A 25,884-nucleotide genomic window follows, 5' to 3' on the forward strand; every position below is an offset into this window, starting at 1 on the left:
TATGTTACATGTGATCCTGAATGTTACATTAGATCCTGAATGTTACATGTGATCTTGAATTTTACTCGTGGTCCTGTATGTTACTTGCGATCCTGAATGTTACATGTGATCTTGAATTTTACATGAGATCCCAGTATGTTTTAAGTTAGCCTACATGTTACCAGTAATTATCTAGTCCTGCACTATCTAATCCTGGCTGAGGTGTACAAACACTCGGAAGAAGTATGGTATGCACATTGTAGCCAGTTTTTGGTTATCGTGATTATTTGTACAAAATCAAACAGCTCTGTGTACGAACGCAACATAAAATATCAGATATCGAAATTTCGGGGCAGATTTATGTAGTTCCCTTCCCCGACCTGGACCATGACCCTCGTACACTTGTACCCACAGTATTCAGTGAGGCCCGTCACACGTCATTGAACACAGCAGGTGACGATCACGGAGAACCAGTAACAACACAAGGACCTGCTGATCATATAACTTGCCCTCACAGTCTCAAAGTCTGACAGTCTGACAGAAAAAGTTAATTCGACCTGGTGATAGCAAATTTCTATATGCATGCACCTGGTACATATATTTGTTATGCGGATATAGCGACACCTATAACTGCGGTGTATTGAGCTAACGTGAGCATGTGCACTGCGCAGACGACGGCGACGGAGTAAAGGATAACAGTCAGCACCGAGCGTCCCTGGACAACACAAGTCACCACACACCATGTCTTTCAACAGCCTGTACCTTTTGACGTTATTCCTTGGTAGGTACCAGTTGTAACATGCTATCTTTTGTTGAAACACAGTAAAAATGGGATAAATGAAAACAGTACTGTCGATCTTTCCTTGTATAAGGCTGCCTCTAAATCTTTGATGATGGTCAAGCATGTCAAGTCCAGTTTGTCAACATACATCTACACATACTATAGTTTGCATTTCACCATAATGCTTTTCACGAAAGTATTTATCTGTACGTATCCTAGTTGTTGATGTCAGAATGGATATTTATTCAGAGCGAAACATAAACTTCGACAAAGTTTATATAATACAATTTAATAAAATAATGTAATATACTAGTAATTAATGAATAAAAAAATACTCAAAACATAAGTATTAAATTATATTTGGAATGGCGTTGTAACTTTATCTGAAGGGAAACAGTTTTGGAAAGATTAATTATCTAGCTATTAGTGTTGCATTTTTGGCGAAATATTTGCTACGGCAATTAAACGTGAGAGATCTGCTTGACAGATATAGGTGATGAGTAAGCTCCCTCGATGGTGTGGAGAGCTGGCGCACAGCCTGCAGCATTTATTATGAAATAAATATTTATTTCTCCATATCAGAAAACAGAAGGTGTCGGAATATTCATTTACTTTATACATCTTGTATTAATGAACAGCTTTAACTCAGTATTGTCCAAAGTATAAATTTGAAAAAAAGCCACTTTTCGTCATCTAAAGTCTGATGGTTCCCCCGCGTCCGAGATTGTTACTCTTATATGGAGGAGCGCATGCGTGTGCGTATGCATGCGCATGTGTGTGTAAGCTTGTCGGATTCGCTTTTTCATTGGGTTGCCAAATACGACATGCCTCTATAACTTGAATAATGTCCCACCCAAACCCATAAATATGAACATGAAATCAATAAGTAGATTGACTGAAAACTAGTTCATACTATCTGTAGATATGAACTTGAGGATTTACCGTTTTAAGACTTTCGAAACTGATTCATAAACTGAAATATCTACACAAACAAGGAGCTATTGAATAGGTCGTGAAGACATAGGTGCATGTATCTTTGTTGGTGACATCAGTGTCTTCAGGGATGTGATGAGATAACCGAGTGGAACTGCCTTTGGCTAAATACTATATTCCACAACAAAATATAGTGTCAAAATATCTTAACTAGTTACATATTGTGCATATGTGTCTGTGGATTGAAACACCTAGACATTTGACAATAGTTGCAGTTTTAAACCTACTGAAAACTTTGCATTCAAGTGAGAAATACATTACCATATATAAGAATTACGAAAACTTACACATTGTCATGGAGGCTTGTTAGTGGCAATTCATCCATAGCTCTTTGTTGAGATTTGCTGTGTTAAATTCTCATTGTGCGTTGCAACCTTTCAAAGTTTTGAATCATGACACTGAATGTTTCTAAAACTTTGAAAGATTATTCTGTGGTATTCCATCAAAATCAGACATATGTTTTACCTGAAAAGTGTGAACACGTGTTTTGAAAAAACAAATAATATTGTTATATTTTATGTTAACATTATGAATAACATCAAACACATCGTAATAAGGGACTATTGACTTGCCTGTCGCGTGACAGTTTTCATACACGTGATAGAAGGTGTGAAGGTTTATGTTTAACCGGGTTGAGCTTCCTCCAGGAATACCAGAAACCCATGACTATGAGTGTGATTCTCTGTCCATTCCTATTATGAACCTTGGTTTGTTTGTACTGTGAGCATGGGTTCTTCAAGGTGGTAAACGTCACTCCGGGCTTTCCTCCCACAGTAACCAGACATGCAGAGATATAACTTAAACTGCGTCGGAATCGGAAATACTAGAGTAACTCAAACACCTTCTCTCAACATGTCGTACAATATACGCCTGAGTTTATCGAGCTATATTACACGGACTAATGTGGAATTCCACGAAAGCAAAAATTAATTAGTACCATAACTACGGTGTTGAATGTAGAGCAATGGGGCCTTATGGCACTTTGTCACGCATACGAATATTGGCTGTATTGTTAGAGTAGGGCTTTCCACATACCTGGTGTATCACAAGAAGTCCAGAAATCCCATTATCCGGATTTGCGGAACATAAATTAATATTGAATAACCTACCTACCTACCTACCTACCTACCTACCTACCTACCTACCTACCTACCTACCTACCTACCTGTCTCTCTGTCTGTCTGCCTGTCTGTCTGTCTCTCTCTCTCTCTCGCTCTCTCTGTCTGTGTGCATGTGTGTGTATTAACACATTTGTACAATAACTATAGCACCCATCCAAGATCGGACAAATATCTCTTCAATAAGAATAGCACATCATCTCCCAATCAGTGTACATCAAAGAGTACCTTGCAATCACAGCACCTCATAATCAAGGTTAACATATTTCGTAGCAATACAGCCGGCTGTGCTAATTCAGATAAAGCTGTGTAGCATAGCCCATTTCATTATATATTTGTGAACACAAGTTAGAGAGTTTTGAACCGGCATTTCTTGATCGGTATTTCCGTGCATGGTGTACAGGTGGCAGTTTAGCGTGTACACATGACCCTAGATGTACAGCGCTGAATATGGACGCCAACAAAGCCAGAACAGAGAACAACCAGGAGCTGTATTGTCAGTAAGTAGCAGGATGTGTGCTCGTGTGACTACGTATGAGTGGTGTCAGTGCACGTGTGTTTGTTGCAAAGAGTGAACACCTTGTGTTCATATGTAGATATATACTTGAAAATAATACAACTGGGAATAGCCGCACGTACGAGGGCGTACGCAATTTGCCAGTGACTGCGTTTGAATGTGGAATAGCCTGTCAAATCGACTTAGGCCTTGTATACAAACCAGAACTGGTACTCATCCTCGATACACTTCATTTTACGACCATCACAAAATCATTCCTTTCTTGGGACATTTAATTATTCACCTATCTCAATATTCAGATTGTGAGGACAGCATATTAAACATTTCTGAACAGTTATATGCTTAATAAGAAAACTCTTTATATAAATTAGATTTATACGTGGATGGATTCCATACATTTTGCTGTGACCATAATATTGATAAAAACGACTGAATATTGCTAATGCACTTGTTATCCCAAACATTGCCAAATCCCATTTTAAATAACATCTTTCTCAATTTTGATGTCCAGCTACATTTACTATGACTCATTTCTAATATTAAGTTAAAGCGTTTCTTGGGTAGGCCTGGGTTTGGCATGGACAACAGTTTACATCAATGTTTTATATAACGTTTGTGGGAGAAGACGTATACAAGATACCTATCACACTCACCACGAACGTCATGGTTTGAAGTTGACGTTTTCACACTAAGAAAATCATTCAGAATCACGGCCTTTCCCCATATTTCAGATCTATGAAATCACTGATTGTTTCCCGAATGTTGGGTAAATCAAAAAGTGTAATTTTACGCCGTCAAACAGGTGGGGTTGAAATGAGACCTGGACATGGTAAACCAAACTCAACGACACCACGATAGGATCGTCTCATTACATTAATGGCGCTACGCAATAGGTTCATATCAGCACCTGCCATCAATAGGGTCTTCCGTACACTCACTGGGCGACGATTTTCACACTCAGTCGTTAAAAACCGGCTCTGTCAAGCACGTCTGAGAGCAGGGCGGCCTTTCAAGGATGTTACCCATCAAAGATTGTCCTGGGCTAGGCAGTATCAGGGACGGACTTTGCGGCATTGGCGTTGCACCATGTTCTCCAATGAGACAAGGTTTTGCCTGAGATTCACAGATGGCAGAAAACGTTGTTGGCGCCCTAGCGGTGAGCGGTATGCCAGAGCGGCAATTATTGACCACGATCGATATGGGGTGGTAGTGTCGTGGTGTGGAGTGGGGTTACACATAACAAGCGAATTCAAGTCTGGTCATCGTTAATGGATCCTTGACTCATCGATACGTTGACGAAACGTTGGCTCCACTGACTAGATTCATTGGCAGGAATTTTGAATTCCAAGATGATAATGCAAGACCACATGGGGCCAAAATTGTCACAGCTTATATCCGACAAGAGGGCATACAGACATTGGACTAGCCCTCTAAGTCCCTAGACCTGTCCCCAATTAAATATCTATGCGGCATTCTCGGTCGAAGAGTGTACGCCAGGGACCCCGCACCCGTCACCGTTGGTGTTTAGCTCTTCAGGTGGAATGGCGGTCAGTGCCATGACTGGGGGAAAAAGTAACGACCATTAATAAAACAGAAAGAAGAGGTAAGAAAACATCACTTGAATCTGCACTACACAGTCTAGCAGGGAAGGAAGCAGGTGAATATGCTGAAGTGGTGATTAAAAGGACGTATTATTGATGAGATTATACAACAACTTATTTCTTATTCCACTGAAATACACGCAATATTTGGCTCGAACACCATCCGTAAATAGATTTCTTGCCTTTAAATACTGTCACAAACTATTTTTTCTCACATCGAAGATAACTACACTCCTGAGCATACCATAATTGTTGAGATTTACATGCATAATTACCACATTAGCTCTTTATACAACTTACAGCCTTACATACTGCATCGGTGAACGTTTCTATGGCAACCTCCATATTCGTAGACAAAGATTGTAAACATGCTTCAAACACGGATATAATCTCATCTGAAATCAGCGAATCCCAAAACAATTCAGCTCTGTTCTCATCCTACCCGTAACGGTAGTCAATTCGATGCCTCTTGTGAAGACATGCGGGCGTCAAGCGGTAAATGGTGCGAGTCTGTCCTTATCATGATACTGAAACCATTACAAAGTGCAAACAACATGGGTGAACATCTCCCATCTCCCACAGGCAATCAAACTGTTATCCAGCTGTTTTATAAATGTGTAATTTGAGCGAGCATCTGATCCACAGCGAACCTTCATAACAAATAGGCTTAAAGCGGATCACCATTGAAGTAGAACATTTCCGGAGTGATTAACGATTTTATCACAGGAGTGAATGTGCGTGTCCAGCTTGTCAAATAACACATGAATATTCTCAAATCCTAGCATATCAGCAATGCTGTCTTCAAAGGTGTCAGGGTCGTCACCAGTTGTAGCTTTTACATCACCTCCAATCATAATATACATGCCACTAAAAGCATGCCAAAATGTTCGTAATTGTTCAAACAACATCGAGATTCCACAGTTACACGGTTTTTGGCCATACCAAGTTAAACCACTTGGATGCACATACACATATGCTATTGCATCATCTTTATCGAATGGCAAGCGTCTTGTTAAACACTGTGAAGGATCACACTGTTACAAATGACCGTTCTTTTCTCAAATATTTGATGTTTAGTATGGCTTAAACATCTTAATTAACACAACAAGAGCTCAAGACAGTCTTCCTTTTACTGAAGGGGTATTTGTGTCTGAGCAACTGTGACTGAATACATGTTCAATCACATGATTGAACACACAGTTATAAAGACTGAAGGCTTAGTGTATCGACTATTCAACGCATAAATGAGACAGACATTTTATTCGCGCTTAGTTGCTGCTATGGGAAGCGGGAATAAAATGGTGTATGCAGGTTTATGTCTCCAAATAAGGACCATGAACTTCATACTTACTCAAAATACTGAATACTAGAGTAAGTTTCAATTCGGTACATAACATTGTTTACCCTGTACCCAACAGTATTTGCAGCTATGTCCATGCACATTACTGTTGTTGAAGAAACAACAATGTTGTTATGTGTATAGCGGAGACAGCTAAACGCTAGAAGGAACAACGCAAACAACTGCTGCACATGCTGCACAGCGGTACAAGTGCAACCAATTTATAAACCCTACAAGGTTTGTTGTCTGCTGTACAAAGCTTCTGCAATTTACTATCTATTGAAACTGTTATGCATCATACTGCCTCTACCTAATTTTTGTGCGAAGATGATCGTTTATATTTTTGAATGCAGTGTTAAAACTTACTTACATTTACTTACATTTTCCAGTTTGTGTTTTAGAGTATCTTCTACAGTCTCTCGTAATGATGTAAAGAATGGCTGGATTACTTCTACTCTTGTTAAACTCACATCAAGTGTACATAGTGTGCACCCATGGTGAGACCTAAATACACTATCTGTCTGTGAAGCTGCTCTAAGTGAATTGATCAGTTAATACACGCGAGTGGATCCTAGACTGGCATGCCGTTAATGATGGATCAGTGTGTTCAGTGCAGGGGAATGCATACATCCATATGTCGATGACGTAACTGTAGTAGAATGGTTGACGTAACGTATAATGACACTTATTATGACGACATACAATAATTGCTGACGTCATATAAATGCCGCTCCACCATAATGACGTAAGCAATTCAGACCAGCCACTGCCAGTCTTAAGCCATGTCCATACTCGATTATTTACTGACCATCGCCCTATCACTTGGATATTTCTGACAGCGTCGTTTGACAACCAGTCACGCAACCAAACCTACCATTATTCCACTGTAACTGGTTGCTTGCACAGTACTAACGAACGACAGAAAAAATGAACACTCAGTAAAAATCAGTAATACTCATAAATAAGTTTTCTATACGCCTTCACCAACAAGGAAACGTTATAGAACTAATCTGAAACTACCTTTCTGGATGCATTGCAATGTCTGGGGCGTTCGACAGTCTGACCCGAGCTGACTTCTAGTCACATCTACACAGGTGTATGTGCCAGTATGGCCCATGGCTAGTAAAGACATATCTGAATTGGGAACAGGTCTGCAAGCGTGTCACATGAGAATGAAAATATGATATTAACGTTTTGCCCTCCCCACAGATTAACCAGCAGAACCATCAGCTGCTACTCCAGCGACTACGTCAACTGCGACAACAGCACCGAGCTGCTGGACGCCATGAAAGAGAAATACTACCGAGACTGTCGGGTGACAAGTGAGTGTATTCAGATCATTGTTGACCTCGCGTAGCATGTTCAGGACAAGCTGTAGAATGAATTTTGTTATTGGTATTACCAAAATATTCTGGGGGGTACTTCAAAATGGATGTTTTTAATAGTTACGCTTGATTAAGTGTCGTTGGTTTTTCAGAGGGCGAGGTTCAAGCTTGCGGTAGCAGGATTATGAGCTGTTATCCCTTGATGACAGACGCTTCAAATCTACTCCAGAAAATGAACATATCTGGCTACTGCGCGTGAGTAAATCAACTTGTTTAAGCGCGGTGACGTGCTAATGGAGTGTGCTAAACTGTGCGAGTATCAAACTGCTAGCTACTGTGTAAGTACCAACCTGCCAGCTACTGTACGTGTGGTTACTGTACGTGTCACGAGTATCAAACCTCTGGCTACTCTACGTGTGTGATATTGTTGGCTACTGTACTTGTTATCCGCACATCTGTCCTGCAGTATTCAGCCACACAACTGACTACGGTACGGGTGTCACACCACAGGCTTATGTGTGGGATACTCCTTATTTTATCTAACCGATCTGACCAGGGGTCCTGACCTTGTTCAGTATACCCTGTGTTTAACCATTTACTCTAGATTGCCTTGAGTTGCAGTTGTGATGTGGCCCCGTTGTACAGACAATCTGTTGTAGGTCCATGGAGACATTCCTTCGTTGCGTGGAGTTCAAAGTAAAAGAGTGTGCTAAAGGCGTCACCATATTCGACGTACTGGGAGGCATTTATTCATCTTACGACAGGTTTTGCAGCACAGAGAATAGTAAGTGAGCCGATATTTGAAGAGGTATGATCATGTCATGGTTAAAATAATCAATAAAATGCGTCACAGTGCCATAGTGTACCTATTCTTTTTATATAGTATACTTTTCAGGACTATAATGCTGATTTAAGCATTGAATATTTGCATCTAGGTCATTGTATATATGAGTCAATACTAACTGCATATATCTTGTTTCGCTACCTGTCACCGTGTATTTTATGGTGATCGATTTGCGTCCCCCTGGTGAGTTCTGGATTCCCTGACTATATGTGTTTGCTTATTAGCACCATACCCGTACTTATGAAAAGTTTCGTGCACCACTTCCGGCTTGTTATCCACCAGGCAGACATGGAGTGATGAGAGTTAAATGACATGATAACGGCGTTGAACCTCCTCCAGCAAGTACGATGTGCCAGTGTCCCTTAATAGCTATCCTTGCACTTTACATGTCCCCGTTGCTGCTGCTGCAGGGTCCACCCAGTATTCTGTCTTTTATCAATTAAAGTAAGCGTGAATGACTGTAAGCCATTGCAATTTGTGCTTTTAGGCAATGACAAGAAAACTATATGCACCGGCAAGCTTCATACGGCTGGATGTGCAGCCTCAATGCCGGACATATCAGCAGCTTTGGAATCATATAACATTACTGCGTACTGCAGGTTTGTAAACTGACGTACCGTCATGAAAAACACACACACTTCTGTTGGTTCAAACACTGATGTTCATAACTGCAGTGAAACCCAAATGCATGTAGTCTGTGATGCTGATTCTGCATTGATACTCAAGTATCTGTAGGCTGTGATATTAATCCTTGCGCTCCTTCAAATATATACAAACTGTGATATTGTTTCTGCATTGACACTCAAATTTCTGTAGATAGTGGTATTAATCCCTGCATTGACACTCAACTATTTGTTGGCTGTGATATTGATTCTTGCTTTGACACTGAAATGTCTGTAGGCTGTGACTCGATGATTTTAATCCCCGTTTTGATACTAAAATATCTGTAGGCTGTGATGCTGATTCCTACATTGACACTCAAATATCTGTTGACTGTGATATGAATCCCTGCATTTACTCTCAACTACCTGCAGGTGGTGATATTGATTCCTGCATTAACATTGAAATATCTGTAGATATTAGTTACTGTTCAGACAAAAAAAGACATTTTTACATCCATCCATCCTTCCATCCATCCATGCAGACATACATACATACACACACACACACACACACACATACATACATACATACATACATACATACATACATACATACACACACATACACACATACATACATACATACATACATACATACATACATACATACATACACACACACACACACACACACATACATACATACATACATACATACAGACAGACAGACAGACAGACAGACAGACAGACAGACACACACACACACACATACATACATACATACATACATACATACATACATACATACATACATATTCATTCCCACCTAGACAAACATCCATATATAGATAGTTAAATGCATTTCCTCTTAGACACATATTCACATATGAACACTTATATTCCATCCAAACTAGACACATATCCATACATAGACACTAACATTCCTTCCCACCAGACACACATCCATATATAGGTACTTATATTCCTTCCCAACAGACACACATCCATATATGGACACTTACATTCGTTTCCACCAGACACACATCCATATATGGATACTTACATTCCTTCCCACCAGGCACACATCCATATATGGATACTTACATTCCTTCCCACCAGATACACATCAATATATGGATACTTACATTCCTTCAAATTTACTCAAATTTCTGTAGATAGTGGTATTAATCCCTGCATTGACACTCAACTATTTGTTGGCTGTGATATTGATTCTTGCTTTGACACTGAAATGTCTGTAGGCTGTGACTCGATGATTTTAATCCCCGTTTTGATACTAAAATATCTGTAGGCTGTGATGCTGATTCCTACATTGACACTCAAATATCTGTTGACTGTGATATGAATCCCTGCATTTACTCTCAACTACCTGCAGGTGGTGATATTGATTCCTGCATTAACATTGAAATATCTGTAGATATCAGTTACTGTTCAGACAAAAAAAGACATTTTTACATCCATCCATCCTTCCATCCATCCATGCAGACATACATACATACATACATACATACACACACACACACACACACATACATACATACATACATACATGCATGCATGCATGCATGCATACATACATACATACATACACACACACATACATACATACATACATACATACATACATACATACATACATACATACATACATACATACATACATACATACATACATACATACAAACATACAGACAGACAGACAGACAGACACACACACATATACATACATACATACATACATACATACATACATACATACATACATACATACATACATACATACATACATACATATTCATTCCCACCTAGACAAACATCCATATATAGATAGTTAAATGCATTTCCTCTTAGACACATATTCACATATGAACACTTATATTCCATCCAAACTAGACACATATCCATACATAGACACTAACATTCCTTCCCACCAGACACACATCCATATATGGATACTTATATTCCTTCCCAACAGACACACATCCATATATGGACACTTACATTCGTTTCCACCAGACACACATCCATATATGGATACTTACATTCCTTCCCACCAGGCACACATCCATATATGGATACTTACATTCCTTCCCACCAGACACACATCCATATATGGATACTTACATTCCTTCCCACCAGACACACATCCATATATGGACACTTACATTCCTTCCCACCAAACACACATCCATATATGGCACTTATATTCCTACCCACCGGACACACATTCATTTATCGACACTATATTCATTCCCACCTAATTTTCTCACCTAGACACACGCCCATATGCAAGTCGTAATCTGGATTCATTCAAAGACACAGATATCCACTTATATATATGTGCTATCAGTTCCTTCACAGATACATCCGTATTTAGACACTCATATTGATTTTGTACCTTGACGCAGTCATTTGCATAGACTGATATAGTTTATATTTGATGCGAATTCTGTGATTTAAACTCGGCTATTGCGTTTTATGCACCAGTGTAATAATGTATTGAGCTAATTGAGATGATATTACCATCAAATCATGTTATAATATCATTTATGTTTTATTGCATGTATCTCTTTCATGTCCAACAAATTTTATTTAATGTGGGATAACCTGACTTAGTGATAAACGATGGTATGACGTGAGTCATGCGTGTTATATCTGTGATATCCTCTATCATTGGTGCTGCAGGCTAATGGGCGACTACATGGGCTGCTTCGACAAAACGTTTGCCACATGCGACCCAAGTCTGAATCGGAGCAGCTTCGTGTCAGGGGTGGAGGACTCGTACAAAAAACTGTGCAAAGGTGACGTGTCAGTCATTCAGGTCACCGTTTTGAGCAGTGCAATATACACCACATCGTGTCAGGGTTAAAGTATGCTTAACGTCACATCATGTCAGAGTTAACATATGCCTAACACCACGTCATGTCCGGGTAAAGTATGCCAAAAGTCACGTCATGTCAGAGTAAAGATATGCCTAACGTCACGTCATGTCAGGGTAACGTATGCCTAAGCGATAGGGGTTGTTGTAGTTCACCACTACTGTGGCAGTCACAATCAGAGATCTATGTTATTCCGAAAGTTAAACCATATTTTATAGCTGATCTGTGCAGTGTGATTGTTTCTGGCCATAGAATGTCCACTGAAGTTAAAGAATCAAGACTAACGTGAATGTGTATGTATACGTTGAGAATGATTTTTCCTGTGTTTTTTTTTTCTGTCGGAGTCCGCACAAACGCAATTTCCAGAATATATGAACACCGCAAGAGTGTAACAATGTTACTCAAGCAAGGTCGTTCTTAATGTGTCCTGCCCCTTCCAAACAGTAGTTGTAGAACGGGGTCGAACAATACGGGCTGTACAGTAACTGTAGAACGTGTAACTTTTGTCAAAATACGATGCTAGTTCCATCAAATACAAAACAGCTCTCAGTACAGTGTTCACGAATAGTGTCTGACCCTCTGACAAATCTGGCAGATTCACCAGCGGTCAGATAGAAATCACCAACCCACCAGCCCCAGTGTCTGACTGAATATTTCACAATGCCTATGTGTGAAGTTGTTATTTGCGGCATATGACACTTGTTTGCTGTTCAGAAATGATGTGTTTTTTATCATATAATTTTAATAATTTCAATGCAAATTATAAGAAATGTCAAATCTGAAATGTTTGTTAAACTTTATTCTTTATACTTTGAAACACCATCGTGAACATTGCAGTAGGTCTTTTAATCTTTACCTGCTCTCCAGACAGTAGACATTACGTTTAACATGGATAAAAGTGCCCCTTTACCCCGAGTGGACAACGTTTTCAAGCAGTTCAATACCGTCCTTTGTCAGTTCATTTCCGTTCTGAACTACACTTGTCCTGTTCTAATTCGTTCTTAACTCGGCCAACTCGTCTTCAGGCAGTTCTTCCTGTTCGTATATGCATTAAGCTCTGACTCCGAGTGCGTACACTCGTTATAACACTCACTTCACACAGCACATACTTGCTCATATAAAAGCCAGCTGCTTGTAAACTGAAAATGAAACGGGTCACTTTTAAGATTGAATACGTTGATCTCCCCTACTAATTACCTAATTTAAGTTCACACATCTGCTTACTGCCTCCTTCTAGGGCCGGTATTTTGGCGGAAAGTGGAGTATGGAGAAAATGCGATTTTGATTTTTGCTCTGTTGGAATATGGAAAGTTTCAAACATTCTAATTAATTTACATACTTATAATAAGGACCGAGAAAAAAATAATCTTACCTAACACTTTGCCGAATTGGCAATGAGTCCAGTCTTGCCACTGGAGGCGACCATGCTTACAGAAATGATTAGCGTTCTGGGGCACTCTTCCATCCCTTGTCCAACCGAGACCGTCCATACAGTTCTTGAACAGGCTGTAAACAAGTGCCACTATGTTCGCACACAGTTCGACCCCGATCTGAATATTATTCAAGAACGTACACAGAACGAGGTTGTTGCGATCTGCTTATAAAGGTGTTAATCAGCAAAATTACAATGTTGATATAAATCCTTTGCTAAATGTTTCCATAAGTTCCCGTGATTTCGCGGGTGACATCGCATTGGCCTATGACGGGTTCCACCGGTGGGGCAGGATACGCCCACCTTTTCACAAACACCTGCTAACATAACGCATGCTCGTGATAATGTATCGGCAGAGATTATATTTTAATGTCAATAATGTTTGGTCGATTTTCTAATTCAATCCTCAATGATCAACCTGTTGTAGGTAATCCTGTAGAGATGTGCCAGGTGAAGGTTCAGAGTTGCATGCCACAGTTGTCCGAGGCCCTCAACAAGACGGAACATCCGCCTGACTACTGCAAGTAAGTCTGTGAGTGAGGTGAAGGTCGCTCTGTTTACTTTGAAACATTGCCATGCACTCCACAGAGACTAAGAACGCAGGTCAGTGCAATACTATCAAAGACAAGGGTCGCAGAGGTGGAGAAAGGTTGTGTTTGCTGGTTAGTCTCACCAGGTCTTGATGCAATGAAATTGTGCTCTGACACAAACGACCAAGGTTTCGATTGTCGAAGCTCTCGTAGCGCTAAGATGGTTATACGTTAATGTTAATGTATTGTATTCACGACCATCCTAGCGCTAAGAGAACTTCGGAAATATAGGCCCAGGAGGAATCATGCAATAGTAAGCTGTTTTGTATCTGAAGTACCATTTCTCGTAGCGCCGTGAGATCCTACATGGACTGTGTGGACAAGCTGCTGCCTCTGTGCGATCCTCCCGTCCCCAGGTCTGAGGTCATCGGAGACCTAGAGCAGGGATACACGATGGCTTGCCACATGGTCGGTACGTGTTAGTGGTCATCATGGCCCCAGGAACAGTTGTCCTTCAACAATCAATTTCCTTCAGTCATTTCATAAAATTTGATTTCATCTATATGTGGTTGACAGGTGTTTGTGAGGTGTGACAGCTCTGGAAACAGCAAGTGTCAAACAAACAGATGCAAATGCTTCAAAGCCAAGCTGAAGTGCAACAGTTGCTGCCACAATAGTTTTAACTGTTAGTGACAATACATGATATGAATTAAGGTCCACTTATGTAGATTAAATTATTAAGTGAAATTTCATGAAATGACTGGATTATATCAACTGTTGCTACACAAAAATGACACGAAATGACAGAAATAACAATTCACAAAATGTCTGATTTTAGAAGAAATTCACAGTGAGGAGGCTGATGTAGTTTGAACATTTGATGGCGTCCATCGGTGTATATGTGCTAATGGCGTATTTCCAGACTGCCCCTCCGTGTATACCTGCACCAAGAACATGTCCTCCTCAACAAAGGAAGAACCGACTGTGCCAGACCTTCTGAGGAGCTGTGCGTACGTATACAGACAATTGACTGAATAGCTCTAATAACATATAAACAATTTACTGTGTGCGAAATGTCGTCCTAGTCTTGTGAATCTATGACATAAAAAATAACCCAGCCTACAACAAATTACAAAAGAAATGGAAGAAAGTCCAGTCTGTTATACTTATCCATCAAAGATTCACAGTATATAGGTGAGCAGCTGGTGAAATGTACAAGGAAATGCATTTCTGAAAACTGTTGAAATAATAATGAACCGGTATATAGATTCTTTAGCAGTTTGTTCTAAGTGCAGTGTTATATTGACTCGACTGTCATCATCATAAGAGCACGAAATCCATAATTTGAAAAGAACACTTTCTGGAATGATATGTTTGATGTCGTCTAACCCTGTCGGTGTGGGCTTACAACAGGGTGATGACAGACGTCATGGCATGCATGCACGAAGAGTTAGCCAGCTGTAACGTCTCCTCCCCAAGAGACTACACCTTTGACGAAGTTGGCAGCCTCTACAACGCCACCTGTCGAAGTATGTGTTCACCGTGTATTACTACAAGGAATATAAATCCTTTTAAAATTCCTTTTCTACTTGTGAATGTAAGAATTTCTTATACCACCTTGGTCTGTTGATAAAAATATATGATGGTGCTATACTTCCCTTATTCTAATGGGCGGTAGGGTAGAGTAGTGGTGAAAACGTTCGCTCGTTATGCCGAATACCCACGTTCGACTCCCCACAGGCGTACATGATGTGAAGCCTATTTCAAGTGTCCCCTGCTGTCATATTGCTGGAATACTGCGTAAAACTTAATCCACTCACACACTCACGTATACTAATCCTAAAGGCTATTGCATTTACCCCCTTTTATGCGTTTGGTATAAATTCGTCCACCTCCTGATGATTGCACAATCACTATTGCTTATCAGTAAACCTTGTACCCTTAATGCTACCTAGCTGTGCCTCCAACACCAAATGCGGCTTTTCAGTGTTGCTTCTGTTATTAGTTCTGTTTAATAGTATTGACTGCATTCTCTCCGATGCTGCTACAGTATTGCTTATACCAGCGCGGGGCGTTTGGGGTAGCCTAGTGGTTTATGCGTTCCGTCGTCTTGTTGAAGAACCGGGTTCCATTCCCGACATCGGCACAATGAGTGAAGCCCATTTCCGCTGTGCCCCGTCGCGAGACTGCTAGACTATTGCTACAACAGCGTAAATCTAAACTCACTTACAGGAACATGAAGTTAGAAACGGATTCGGGATTCGGGATTTGGGATTCGGGATTTGGGATTCGGGATTCGAATCCCGAATCTGAATATTTTTTTTGTATGTATGTATGTATGTATGTATGTATGTATGTATGTATGTATGTATGTATGTATGTATGTATGTATGCGTGCGTGCGTGCGTGTGTCTGTATGTATGTATGTATGTATGTATGTGTGTGTATGTATGTATGTATGTATGTATGCATGTATGTATCATATAGCATGTATGTATGTATGTATCATGTATGTATCACGTAACAAGGGCAGAGAGCGATAGTTTTGACAACCAATGGGAATGACATAAATCAAGAAGCAGTTTACATTTGGCAGCTGAATGTATACTTGTACGTCGCCAGGTTCCAGCGTTTAGTGTTTTCCTGTACGTCAAGAAGATCTGTGATCTTCCAACGAGTAATTGTTACATCCCTTCAATGCCAATAACCAACCACCCCACCCCGAGCACTTGGTTCACATATGTGTTATCTATCTCCTGTGATCATGTACCACCATGCCAGCATTCGTGGTATGACTGTAGTAACATAATTTTCGACCTAACTCAGCAATCAAATTTTCATTCGGTTTTGACTTTACCTTCAGCCCTGACGTCCGATGTTGAGTTGGTCGCCTGTCCAGAAATGGCGTCGTGTATGGATACAATGGTTGTGCCAACCGACCTCAGCTCATTCGTCCCTCTCTTCATAGACCCGCGTTTCTGGTGCTCGTGAGTGGCTTCTTCCCATGACAACTTTTTCATAATATGTTTCGGACTCATGAAGATTCGGGTTAGAATTGATCTTCAGTAACCCATGATTGTCGTGGTAGGCCACTAACGGCAGGCGGGTGGTCAGGCTCGCTGACTTGGTTGAACATGTCATCGTATCACAATTGAGTAGATTGATGCTCGTGCTGTTATCACAGGATTCTGTGGTAGACTCGATTATTTACAGACCGCTGCCATATAGCTGGAATATTGCTGAGTGCGACGTAAAGCTAAACTCATTCACTTATGTTTCCACCAAACGTTGACAAACGTGAAAACAGGTGTTATGTTTGCAATCAGTTTTGAAACGTAAAGATATTAAAGATTTGGGGTTTTTCCTAATAAATTTGTTACTACTACCTACTGAAATGACAAAATCGATAACTCCCAGTTTGGCGTTGATCAGGGCATACTATAGGAGATCTTACGTTCTGAATTACCAGAGACCAAGTTTTCCCAGTTGGAATCGTACATCGGACTCTCTTTCCAGTAAACTCAGAATTGTCAGGATTTCAAACACAGATCTTCCTGACACGAACTGCCATGACACGTGTAGCATAAATTTACCATAACGTACATTGTGCGGCATATTTGTTTGGTGCTTTCAGAGCGATATTAAAGTTCGGATTACTTCTGTGTTGTTAATAGTTAAACTTTATAGTTAACCATTATGGCGTCATATCAGCACAGAGCAGTATAAGGTTCTAAGTGAATAGCTAAACCGGATGGCAGCTTCTGTGACCAGAACGGCTGCGTAAAACCCCAAGATGTTCTTTACAGCATGCTGAAGAGTACTGTTACGTGCGCTGACAGTGTGAAGCACTGCACCGCCAACAAGTCAGGGCATGGCGTGTCACTGTCCATTATAAACCAGCTGTGTCCGGAAGGTAAGCTAAACCTCAATACAGTAAAATCCCTTTATAACGTACTTCAAAGGACCCTTGAAATTAGTTTGTTATATTCGTGGTTCGCTAATTCCATTGAAAGAACAATAAAGACAACTACAAATTATACAGTACGATACATTCCTACTCAGTGTATTCATTCATAAGACTGTTACATTCGTTTTTCTGTGATCTTACTTGGTCCACGCTTGGCCTACTGCATACGTGGTACAGTCTCATTTAAATCGGAATCAAATGAAGACATATCATCTGCCTTCTGCGATACTGCGAAACAATACGTAGGTAGATCTCTTCCTGGCAGTGTGTATTGTCTACAACAAAACCTGTAGAACATGTTTGTAGATCCAGATATTGCTCTGTTCCTGTAAGTCTGCTTCTTTTAATACCCCGTACGACAGGTTGGGAAACATCACTTTCTATTATGGATGTTAGTTCTACACTGAAACGTCATCTCAGAGGCAACAGAGATGTCGTTTCTGCCAAGTCAAAGATGTTTGTTGTACTTCAGACCTCCACAAGTATATATACATGACATATTACAGACATTCCACGAAACAAATTACAGTTCACATAAGAGATTGTTTCTCAGTATAACAGGATGTTTTTCATAAGGTTCCAGATTACGTATTACGTTTCAGTATTGGAGGATACCATGGAAACAAATGAGGGAAATTTTAACAGATCTTTATTTGGAATATATTGTTTTCAGCATAATGTGGACATACAAAAAAAAACAAGGTGAATTTCATCTTGAACAGCCGAGTTACATATTGTTAAACCTCTCTCTATTGAAAGTCGTCTAGCTTTATTTAATGATATATCCAACAAGTCCAGTCGAAAATTGACATATGTGCGTCTGATTTCTAGATGCAAAACAGATAGATTTATTCATAAGATCATGTCTGTTTATTTGTTTATTCATAAGATCGTGTCTGTTTTTTTCAGCTGAGTTACTTGTGACCCCAAACACAGGGAGCACCACAGGTAATATGCAATATATCTCCTCGTATACAGACAGATAGAGTAAAAGTTACATAAAGGTTACATAAAAGATATATTAATTTGTAACACAAGTCATGTAGCTTCTCAAGACATCCAAAGATATTTTACGAGAGAAATGCCACACTGTACGACTGTAGCACATGTATCAGGTCCTAGGGTATGATGACCACTTAAATCGTTTGTTTTTGGCGCGTTTCTATTTTCCAAGCTGGTACTATAGATGATATTCCCTTCTGTTCTAGGAGGTGGTCTGTCAACAGCAGTGATGGTTGTCATGTCGTTCCTGCTGTACATGCTGGCGTGAAGGATGTCCAGGACAACGTTCACGCTAAAACAAACCAAAGAATCTGCTCAGTTCATAGTTACGTAAAGCATTGGTGCTCCTGAGGAAAGTTTAGTAGTGAATGAAATTACTGTCGTTGGTGTGAAATGCAATCGAACTCCCTTGTACCTGTGCAACCGCTTTGTAACTAGGACAATATTAAGAGTAAAGTCTGACTTGCATTTCCTATTTTTTTTGTACTGTAGTCCACGTTTTTGAGGGATATTTGATGTGAGAGAATACATCAACGTCACCACCTGATACTTTACGATGCATGACATTCCTGCCACCGCTATTTTCGTGTATTGATACTCCTCAGCAACCTGCATGCCATAAGAATGACCATCCTAGGTCAGAGCTTCGATGAAGCTATATATTCACAATTATTGAATAATCTGCGCTTCCACGATTCTTATTTTCACATTACCATAAGACGACATAAAAAGTAACTGAGTTGCCCAGATGAGCAACAAATGTCCAGTTGAAGAGTCACTGGACACGACAGCTTTTCCGTACTGTTTGGGGATCCTTTGCTGTGAGCCTGAATACAAGATGTGCGTTGGTTTATCAGCACACCACAGTAATAGTTGCATCACAGCCGACTTAGCACTGTCTCACATATCCAGCTGACATGCAGAGATACAACGCAAATTCACTGTTTGGCATAATGTACCGGTCGTTTCTTGTATCTCGTGTTGGAAAACATGCACAGCGGATATAAAATGGATGATGTAATGTAATTACAGCGTGTTAGAAATAATGATAACACATCGGTGTTAGGGTATGCATACATGAATACAAGTGAAGGTGACAATTACCGTCAAGCTATCCTCTGGGGGAATACATTTTAAAATCAGTCTGTTTAAATAAAGAGCGATTGTCGCACAGAGTTTGGTTATGTTTTGATACTTGATAAATTGACAACTTTACGGGCCTAACCAGGACAAGTCGCCATGTGCTATACGGATCTATCCAGGTGAAATTGGCATGTGCTATACGGGCCTAATCAGGTCAAGTTGCCATGTGCTATACCGACCTAACCAAGTGGATTTGGCATGTGCTATATAGGCTTAACCAGGTCAAGTTGGCACGTGTTAAATGGACCTAACCAAGGCATGCTGACATGCCCTGCACGGGCCTAACCATTTCAGATCGATGTGCTCTATACAGGCTCTCTACGGGCTCTATCTGGTCAAGTTCACACGCACATGAATCAAGTCAGCATGTCGTGTCTGTAGCATTTAAGAAGAAAAACTCTCAAGGAACTTGAGGTGTGTTCGTGCTCATCCACAGGAACACACGCATTTTTCATTATTTTACAGTAACATTCTATGATTCTGAAACATGAAGTCTTCAAGGAATAGATTTCATCTGGGTTAATCTTACACTGATGAAATGCAAAGTAGATGTGGTAGCGAAGTGTTTATTGTAATAAAGTATTACATATTTTGTGACATTAGTTGTTGAAAATGCCCTTTCGGAATGGCAAGTGTATTCCTTTCTCAGAATCAACATCAAGAACAATAGGATGACGTCATCATCATAGTTTAACAACGAATATTGCATTTCCCTGACATTTTCACAGCATCGATTGTCTCCGACTGAAGAGGATAATGTGCATCACGGGCACTATAAACTCGTGGTATCAGTGACCATGCATGGCCGAATCTTTGTATGATCACATCAGTACCATCTTTGAAAGCATAACTCAAAACAGGACAATAGTGGTACCGAGTGCAGAGACAGTTCAGTAAACATTTAAATGTTAAAATAAACCGTGAAATGTACAGACAAAAGAGGCCTTTGCTGCAATAGAAGTGACAGAAGTACGGTATTTGGTTTTGCACAATCGACACCAGCGATGTGGAAAGCAATGACAAGCGAGACGGACGATATCAGGGTAACAATGATTTCACAGCGGTCATGCATAACCTATTCAATTGCTCGCCAGTAGAGCACGTTAACGTAGTAAATATACTCCGACTGCTTTGTAAGTCTTCTCTGTCAAAAGGGGAACTGTAGGACGCACCTCATTTACCATCTCGAACGTAAATGAGGAAATAATAGGTTCGTGATATTTAATACTTGCTTATCATTATCTAAAAGCAGTATCGTTTTCTTTGCGTGTACTGTACACAGAGGGGTTGTGGATTTTGGGGGTACATGGCGTGCAATGAACGAAAATACATTTAAAAAATAAGATAACTGAAGCAATAAAGCATTCGGAGCAAACACGACTTACGAAAATAGAAAATTAATGCTATGGGCATTTTGAGTCTCACTACTACTACCACTACCACTACCACTACCACTACCACTACCACTACCACTACTACTACTACTACTACTACTACTACTATTACTACTACTACTAGAAGGAGACTATTGAATGTCATATTGAATGACGCGGCGTTATCTTATTGGCCAGTTTAGCTCTAGCCATGAAGACAGTATCACCTGTATCGTATTGTCATGGACTGAACCATTTCAAAAAGTTCCTTAAAACATAATTTATTCAGACGATCTATTTGTTTCAATATAAGTCCAAAGTGCACCGAAATCCTATCCCCTTTGTCTATGTAATGTATTCAGCAAAACAGTCGGTGTATCTCCTCTTATCATAAACCCACCTCCGGACAGGGCCATTAATTCTCAAACGCTATCAATACATGTCAATTAACACCTCCCTATATCTTACGTATGTATATGTGCATGGGCCAGTGACCTTGCACAATGTGGTGTAATGGCCTTGTGTATAAAAACCTGACTGATATGGTCAGTCGGGGAGACCACCTAGGAAACCAACCAGCAAGACCAACCAAGGAGACCAGATCATCGACAGAAGTGGGCTAGTCGGAGTGTCGGTTAAGACCGTCGCCCCACCTACTACTACGTCGACGACGAAGAATCGCCGTCGGACTTCTGAATGTGTGTAAGTGACAGAGCGGGTCTCCACATCGAGATCATTGGCCACTCAGTCCCGATGTGCTTTCTGTCATGTTTACCACTGTATATACCATTTCGACCGCCATTCAACCAAGCAATAATAAAACATGGCTGCTGCTGTCTTCATCTCTACCGTCGACTCTTGTCTTCCCTGTCTCATGTCCACCGTCGTAAACTACCACCCGAGAGCAAACCCCAACAGACGCTGTTGGACAGTATCTATAACTTTTGGCCGCTGATCGAAATAAACACAGGCACATGTCTAATTATGTTCCACTAACACGGATGATTAGTGCAACGGCATGTGGTGAAATAGGAAAACTAGGTTGAGCACATGAAGCATGTTTCCTAACATCAGCCAGAACAGTGTAGGTATCTACTGTAGGTATCACTGCAGCTTCATGGCCACGAGTTCTTGGATTTAGAGTTCGTTATCATTGTGGATTATGTTCTGAGAGGCCAGACAATGAACGGTGTATATTATGCTGCATTTCCGAGGAAATTGCGGGATGAAATTCAGACTAAGACATGTAGGGAGCCAGGGAAAGACGTTCTCTTCTATCAGGATAATCCACCTGTGTACATATTATCTACTGCCATGGCAACAGTTATTGAGTGTTGTTTTGAACTCCTCCAACGCCCACCCTTTTCTCCCGATCAAGCACCATCAGACTTCCATATGTTCACAAAATGACGGGAGCCCTTTGTGACTCGACTGATGAGCTCGAGGTCATAGTTACCTATGGATAGTTACCCATAGTTAATATGGATAATATTTAGGAGAGTAAAGAGAAGAACTTCTAAGAAACCCGAATAATGCCCCACACCCCTTATGTTTGGAATTTGTTATAGTCTTGACTTCCCTTGAGCACCCTTAAGCTTCTTTAATCTCTGTTTTCCACCAAAATTTGTACACGAGAATAACATCCTGAATAAGTATGTCAATATTATCAATACAAAACTGACATCAATAGCAACATCTTAATGACTAAAATGAAATCTTTAGTGAGTCCGTATTGGCAAATTTGGAAGTCTGTGGTAGTTTACTTTCACAGAGAAGATTCTCCCTGAGAATGGGTGTGGGGCATAGCGGCTGGAATTCGGATTGTCAGAGACCCGGAATCGCTGTTTGCTGACCCAGTCACAAAGCAGTTTCACCATGTTTTCATGACAACGATAACGCCATACAGTTGATCACATAACGTTCATTATTCCCCTTGTTGCAGTCAGTATTAAAGGAGACTTCCTCTCAAGGTCTTCAATAATTATGAGGTGAAAACATCACATGTTGGGACACAGAGTACTCTGCTTGGCATGAGGGGAAAATTGCCGATTGTTCTGGTGTGAGCGTGATGTTTTGTGCACTTAAGAAACATAACTTGATCTATCACTCCCAACCACACATTGACAGCTGCACATTTCGAAATATCAATGAATTGGACCACAGAAGCTTGAGCCGGTCTAGTCTGTCTACGTTCTCTCATAAGTAAGGCCCGGGTGTGATTCCCCACACGGATACAATGTATGAAGCCCATTTCTGGTGTCCCCTGCCCGTTATATTGCTGGAATATTGCTAAAACCGGCATAAAACTAAATTCATTAATTCTCCCAAATAGCCCATGCTCAGGTGCTTCTCAGGTATATTCAGACTTTCAGTCCATCGTACAGCAGACTGTTCCCTGTTGTTCAGTTGATAATGAATACAGGACAAAGCGATTTCAAATACGCATGTAAGATGAAATAAGAAATATATGTATTGCTCCCCGGCGTCAAAATATAACATGATAAATTACACGTTTGTTTAAGACAGTTACCAGTATCGAAGACCACATCGATATTGGAGAACACAAACCTGCATTTGATCACCTTGAACATCATACATTCCTTGGAAAACCCAATACAACAATTATTGTATTCATTCCCTTTTTGTACTTGTTGTTCTTAAGTAATGTTAACTGTGCTGCGTATACGAATATGTTGCATAAAGTAAAGTTTCATCGCAAGACTAAGTGAAAGTTTGTTCAGATCATCTGGCTAAATTCTCTACTGACGTCAGAGCATTTCAGCTTGCCGACGGAGTCCTAGAGATCCCCTTACCCTGTAGTGTTGTAGAAGCTAATCCCAGCAGGTATTTCACAGGACGGACTATGATTGTTGAACTTGGTGTCATCGCTGTCATTCATACGTATGATGGAATCTGTTTCTGAGGGTAGTCAAATCTTGTTATACGTTTGTAAGGGCTGTGTAAATTTTGACAATAACATTTAACAAAATTCAGAGATTCACATACGTTACAACACTGTCCTTTCACCATTTATCGCAGCTGTTTCGGCAGATATTTGAAACTGCATTTTCTCTTTCCTGCACGTTGCGATCTTATTCTGTTGTTCCCAGGTGTTGAAAGTTTATACAGTAGCCACTTTATTGAAACAAGTCATTAAATGTCCCGATAAGTGATAAGTTTCAGTCCTCAACAGGTAAGGCAGCATCTGCTGAGACAGACATAGAGTGGGAGACATGCTATATTGATCAGAGATAGAGGCATGGCGAGGCCAAGTAGGGCAAACAGTTGACTAACTCCCCTGCATACACATTGCGTGTTATACTCCAGACGGTTGCAGACAATTGAACCTTTAATTCAAGCATATTTGATCAGTGATGCCCGTATTAGACAGTGCTGTTCTAGTATTACATGACTTCAATGTTATATTAGGTTATTCTGTATTTACCTGACAATTGGTTGCCATTGCTTTCCCGTCTCTGTAATGTCTGTCTTCTTCTTCAAATATGATTAAACAGTTACCTCAAGTCATACCTCAAGTTAAAGTTCCATAATTAAATGTGTAACAAATATAATTTAGATGACATTGCAAACGGACGTTTTTCTCAAGCACAGCGAGCTGACGATCGCGATGCGGCCTATTTGTAGGTGTTGTGCCGGGTGTGGACAGAGAAGGGGTGATTGTGATATGTTGTGTGAGAGGTGATGTGACCGTTGTGTGTCTGTGGTGCCTCAGTGTTGTGTCAGTGCTGTACCTGCAATGTTGTGTGGTGCTTGTTTTGTGATCTGTGCAGTGTACAATGAGATGTGTGACATGAAACCTGTGGCGTTTGACGTGTGGTGTGTGGCATGTGGCATGTAGCGTGTGGTTTTAAACGGTTTTACCACATTTTATGTCCACATTATGCTGGGGTGAAAATAGGCTTTGCAGCTCTAGGCTGTGCGTCACGACATCTCTTTCCTTTTTGTTGCTAAACGTGACGGCACATCTCCCAGTTACAATGGCCGTGAACTCCACTGGCACCCTGAACAAGCCAATCAACTAATTACCTAAAAACAGACACTTTAGCGTCGTGATACCAGCGTATTGTCACACATGGGTATTGACTTACCAAAACCAGGTCACATAAAAATCATTTGTTCTGTGCAGAGGTTAAAGGGACAATTTCATTTTATATATTGATTTTCAAAACAAATATTTTCGATGCTTTATTAATCAACAATACGACATAATTTCCATCTGATTTAGTTATTCTCGCTTAACAGACACTAGTGATATATCTTCTCTTATTTTCCTATATCCCTTTTCCATTTTTTATACTGCGTTCACGGTCATCAAACATGTGTCGTCTCCCATTTAATCCGCATATTGATTATATGTATCCTCTGTATCATCCAGCCGTACGCATATTGATTATGTGTATCCTCTGTATACGTATCTTCC

The 25,884-nt window shown here is 40.3% G+C and overlaps 2 protein-coding genes across 3 annotated transcripts in view; both read left to right on the top strand.

The window, feature by feature from the left end:
• LOC137297853 (MKI67 FHA domain-interacting nucleolar phosphoprotein-like) overlaps window positions 1-25,884 on the top strand; it is a 273,252-nt gene that overhangs the window by 87,569 nt on the left and 159,799 nt on the right. The gene's annotated exons all lie outside the window — the stretch shown is intronic.
• Window positions 428-20,100, top strand: LOC137298504 (uncharacterized). Of its 2 annotated transcripts, XM_067830795.1 has the most exons (15): window positions 428-760; window positions 3,275-3,371; window positions 7,538-7,650; window positions 7,806-7,908; window positions 8,313-8,437; window positions 8,985-9,096; window positions 11,803-11,918; window positions 13,856-13,952; window positions 14,309-14,430; window positions 14,881-14,968; window positions 15,372-15,487; window positions 16,822-16,945; window positions 17,765-17,871; window positions 18,835-18,873; window positions 19,134-20,100. In XM_067830795.1, exons 1-15 carry the CDS (start codon window positions 721-723, stop codon window positions 19,193-19,195), a joined length of 1,461 nt encoding a protein of 486 aa, XP_067686896.1. In that variant the 5' UTR covers window positions 428-720; the 3' UTR covers window positions 19,196-20,100. The 2 variants fall into 2 exon arrangements, with proteins under 2 accessions (XP_067686896.1, XP_067686897.1); XM_067830796.1 differs by lacking the exon at window positions 3,275-3,371 and having other exon boundaries at window positions 608-760.

The sequence above is a fragment of the Haliotis asinina genome, chromosome 10 (assembly GCF_037392515.1).
Source record: "Haliotis asinina isolate JCU_RB_2024 chromosome 10, JCU_Hal_asi_v2, whole genome shotgun sequence".
In the NCBI taxonomy this organism is placed as follows: Eukaryota; Metazoa; Mollusca; class Gastropoda; order Lepetellida; family Haliotidae; genus Haliotis; species Haliotis asinina.

What these genes read in the sequence shown, in the direction of transcription:
- LOC137298504 (XM_067830795.1), top strand. Translation starts at nt 721, where the DNA reads ATGTCTTTCAACAGCCTGTACCTTTTGACGTTATTCCTTG. An exon ending in AACATATCTGGCTACTGCGC is followed by an intron (nt 7,909 to 8,312) that starts GTGAGTAAATCA and finishes AATCTGTTGTAG; the next exon opens with GTCCATGGAGACATTCCTTC. An exon ending in AAACCAGCTGTGTCCGGAAG is followed by an intron (nt 17,872 to 18,834) that starts GTAAGCTAAACC and finishes TGTTTTTTTCAG; the next exon opens with CTGAGTTACTTGTGACCCCA.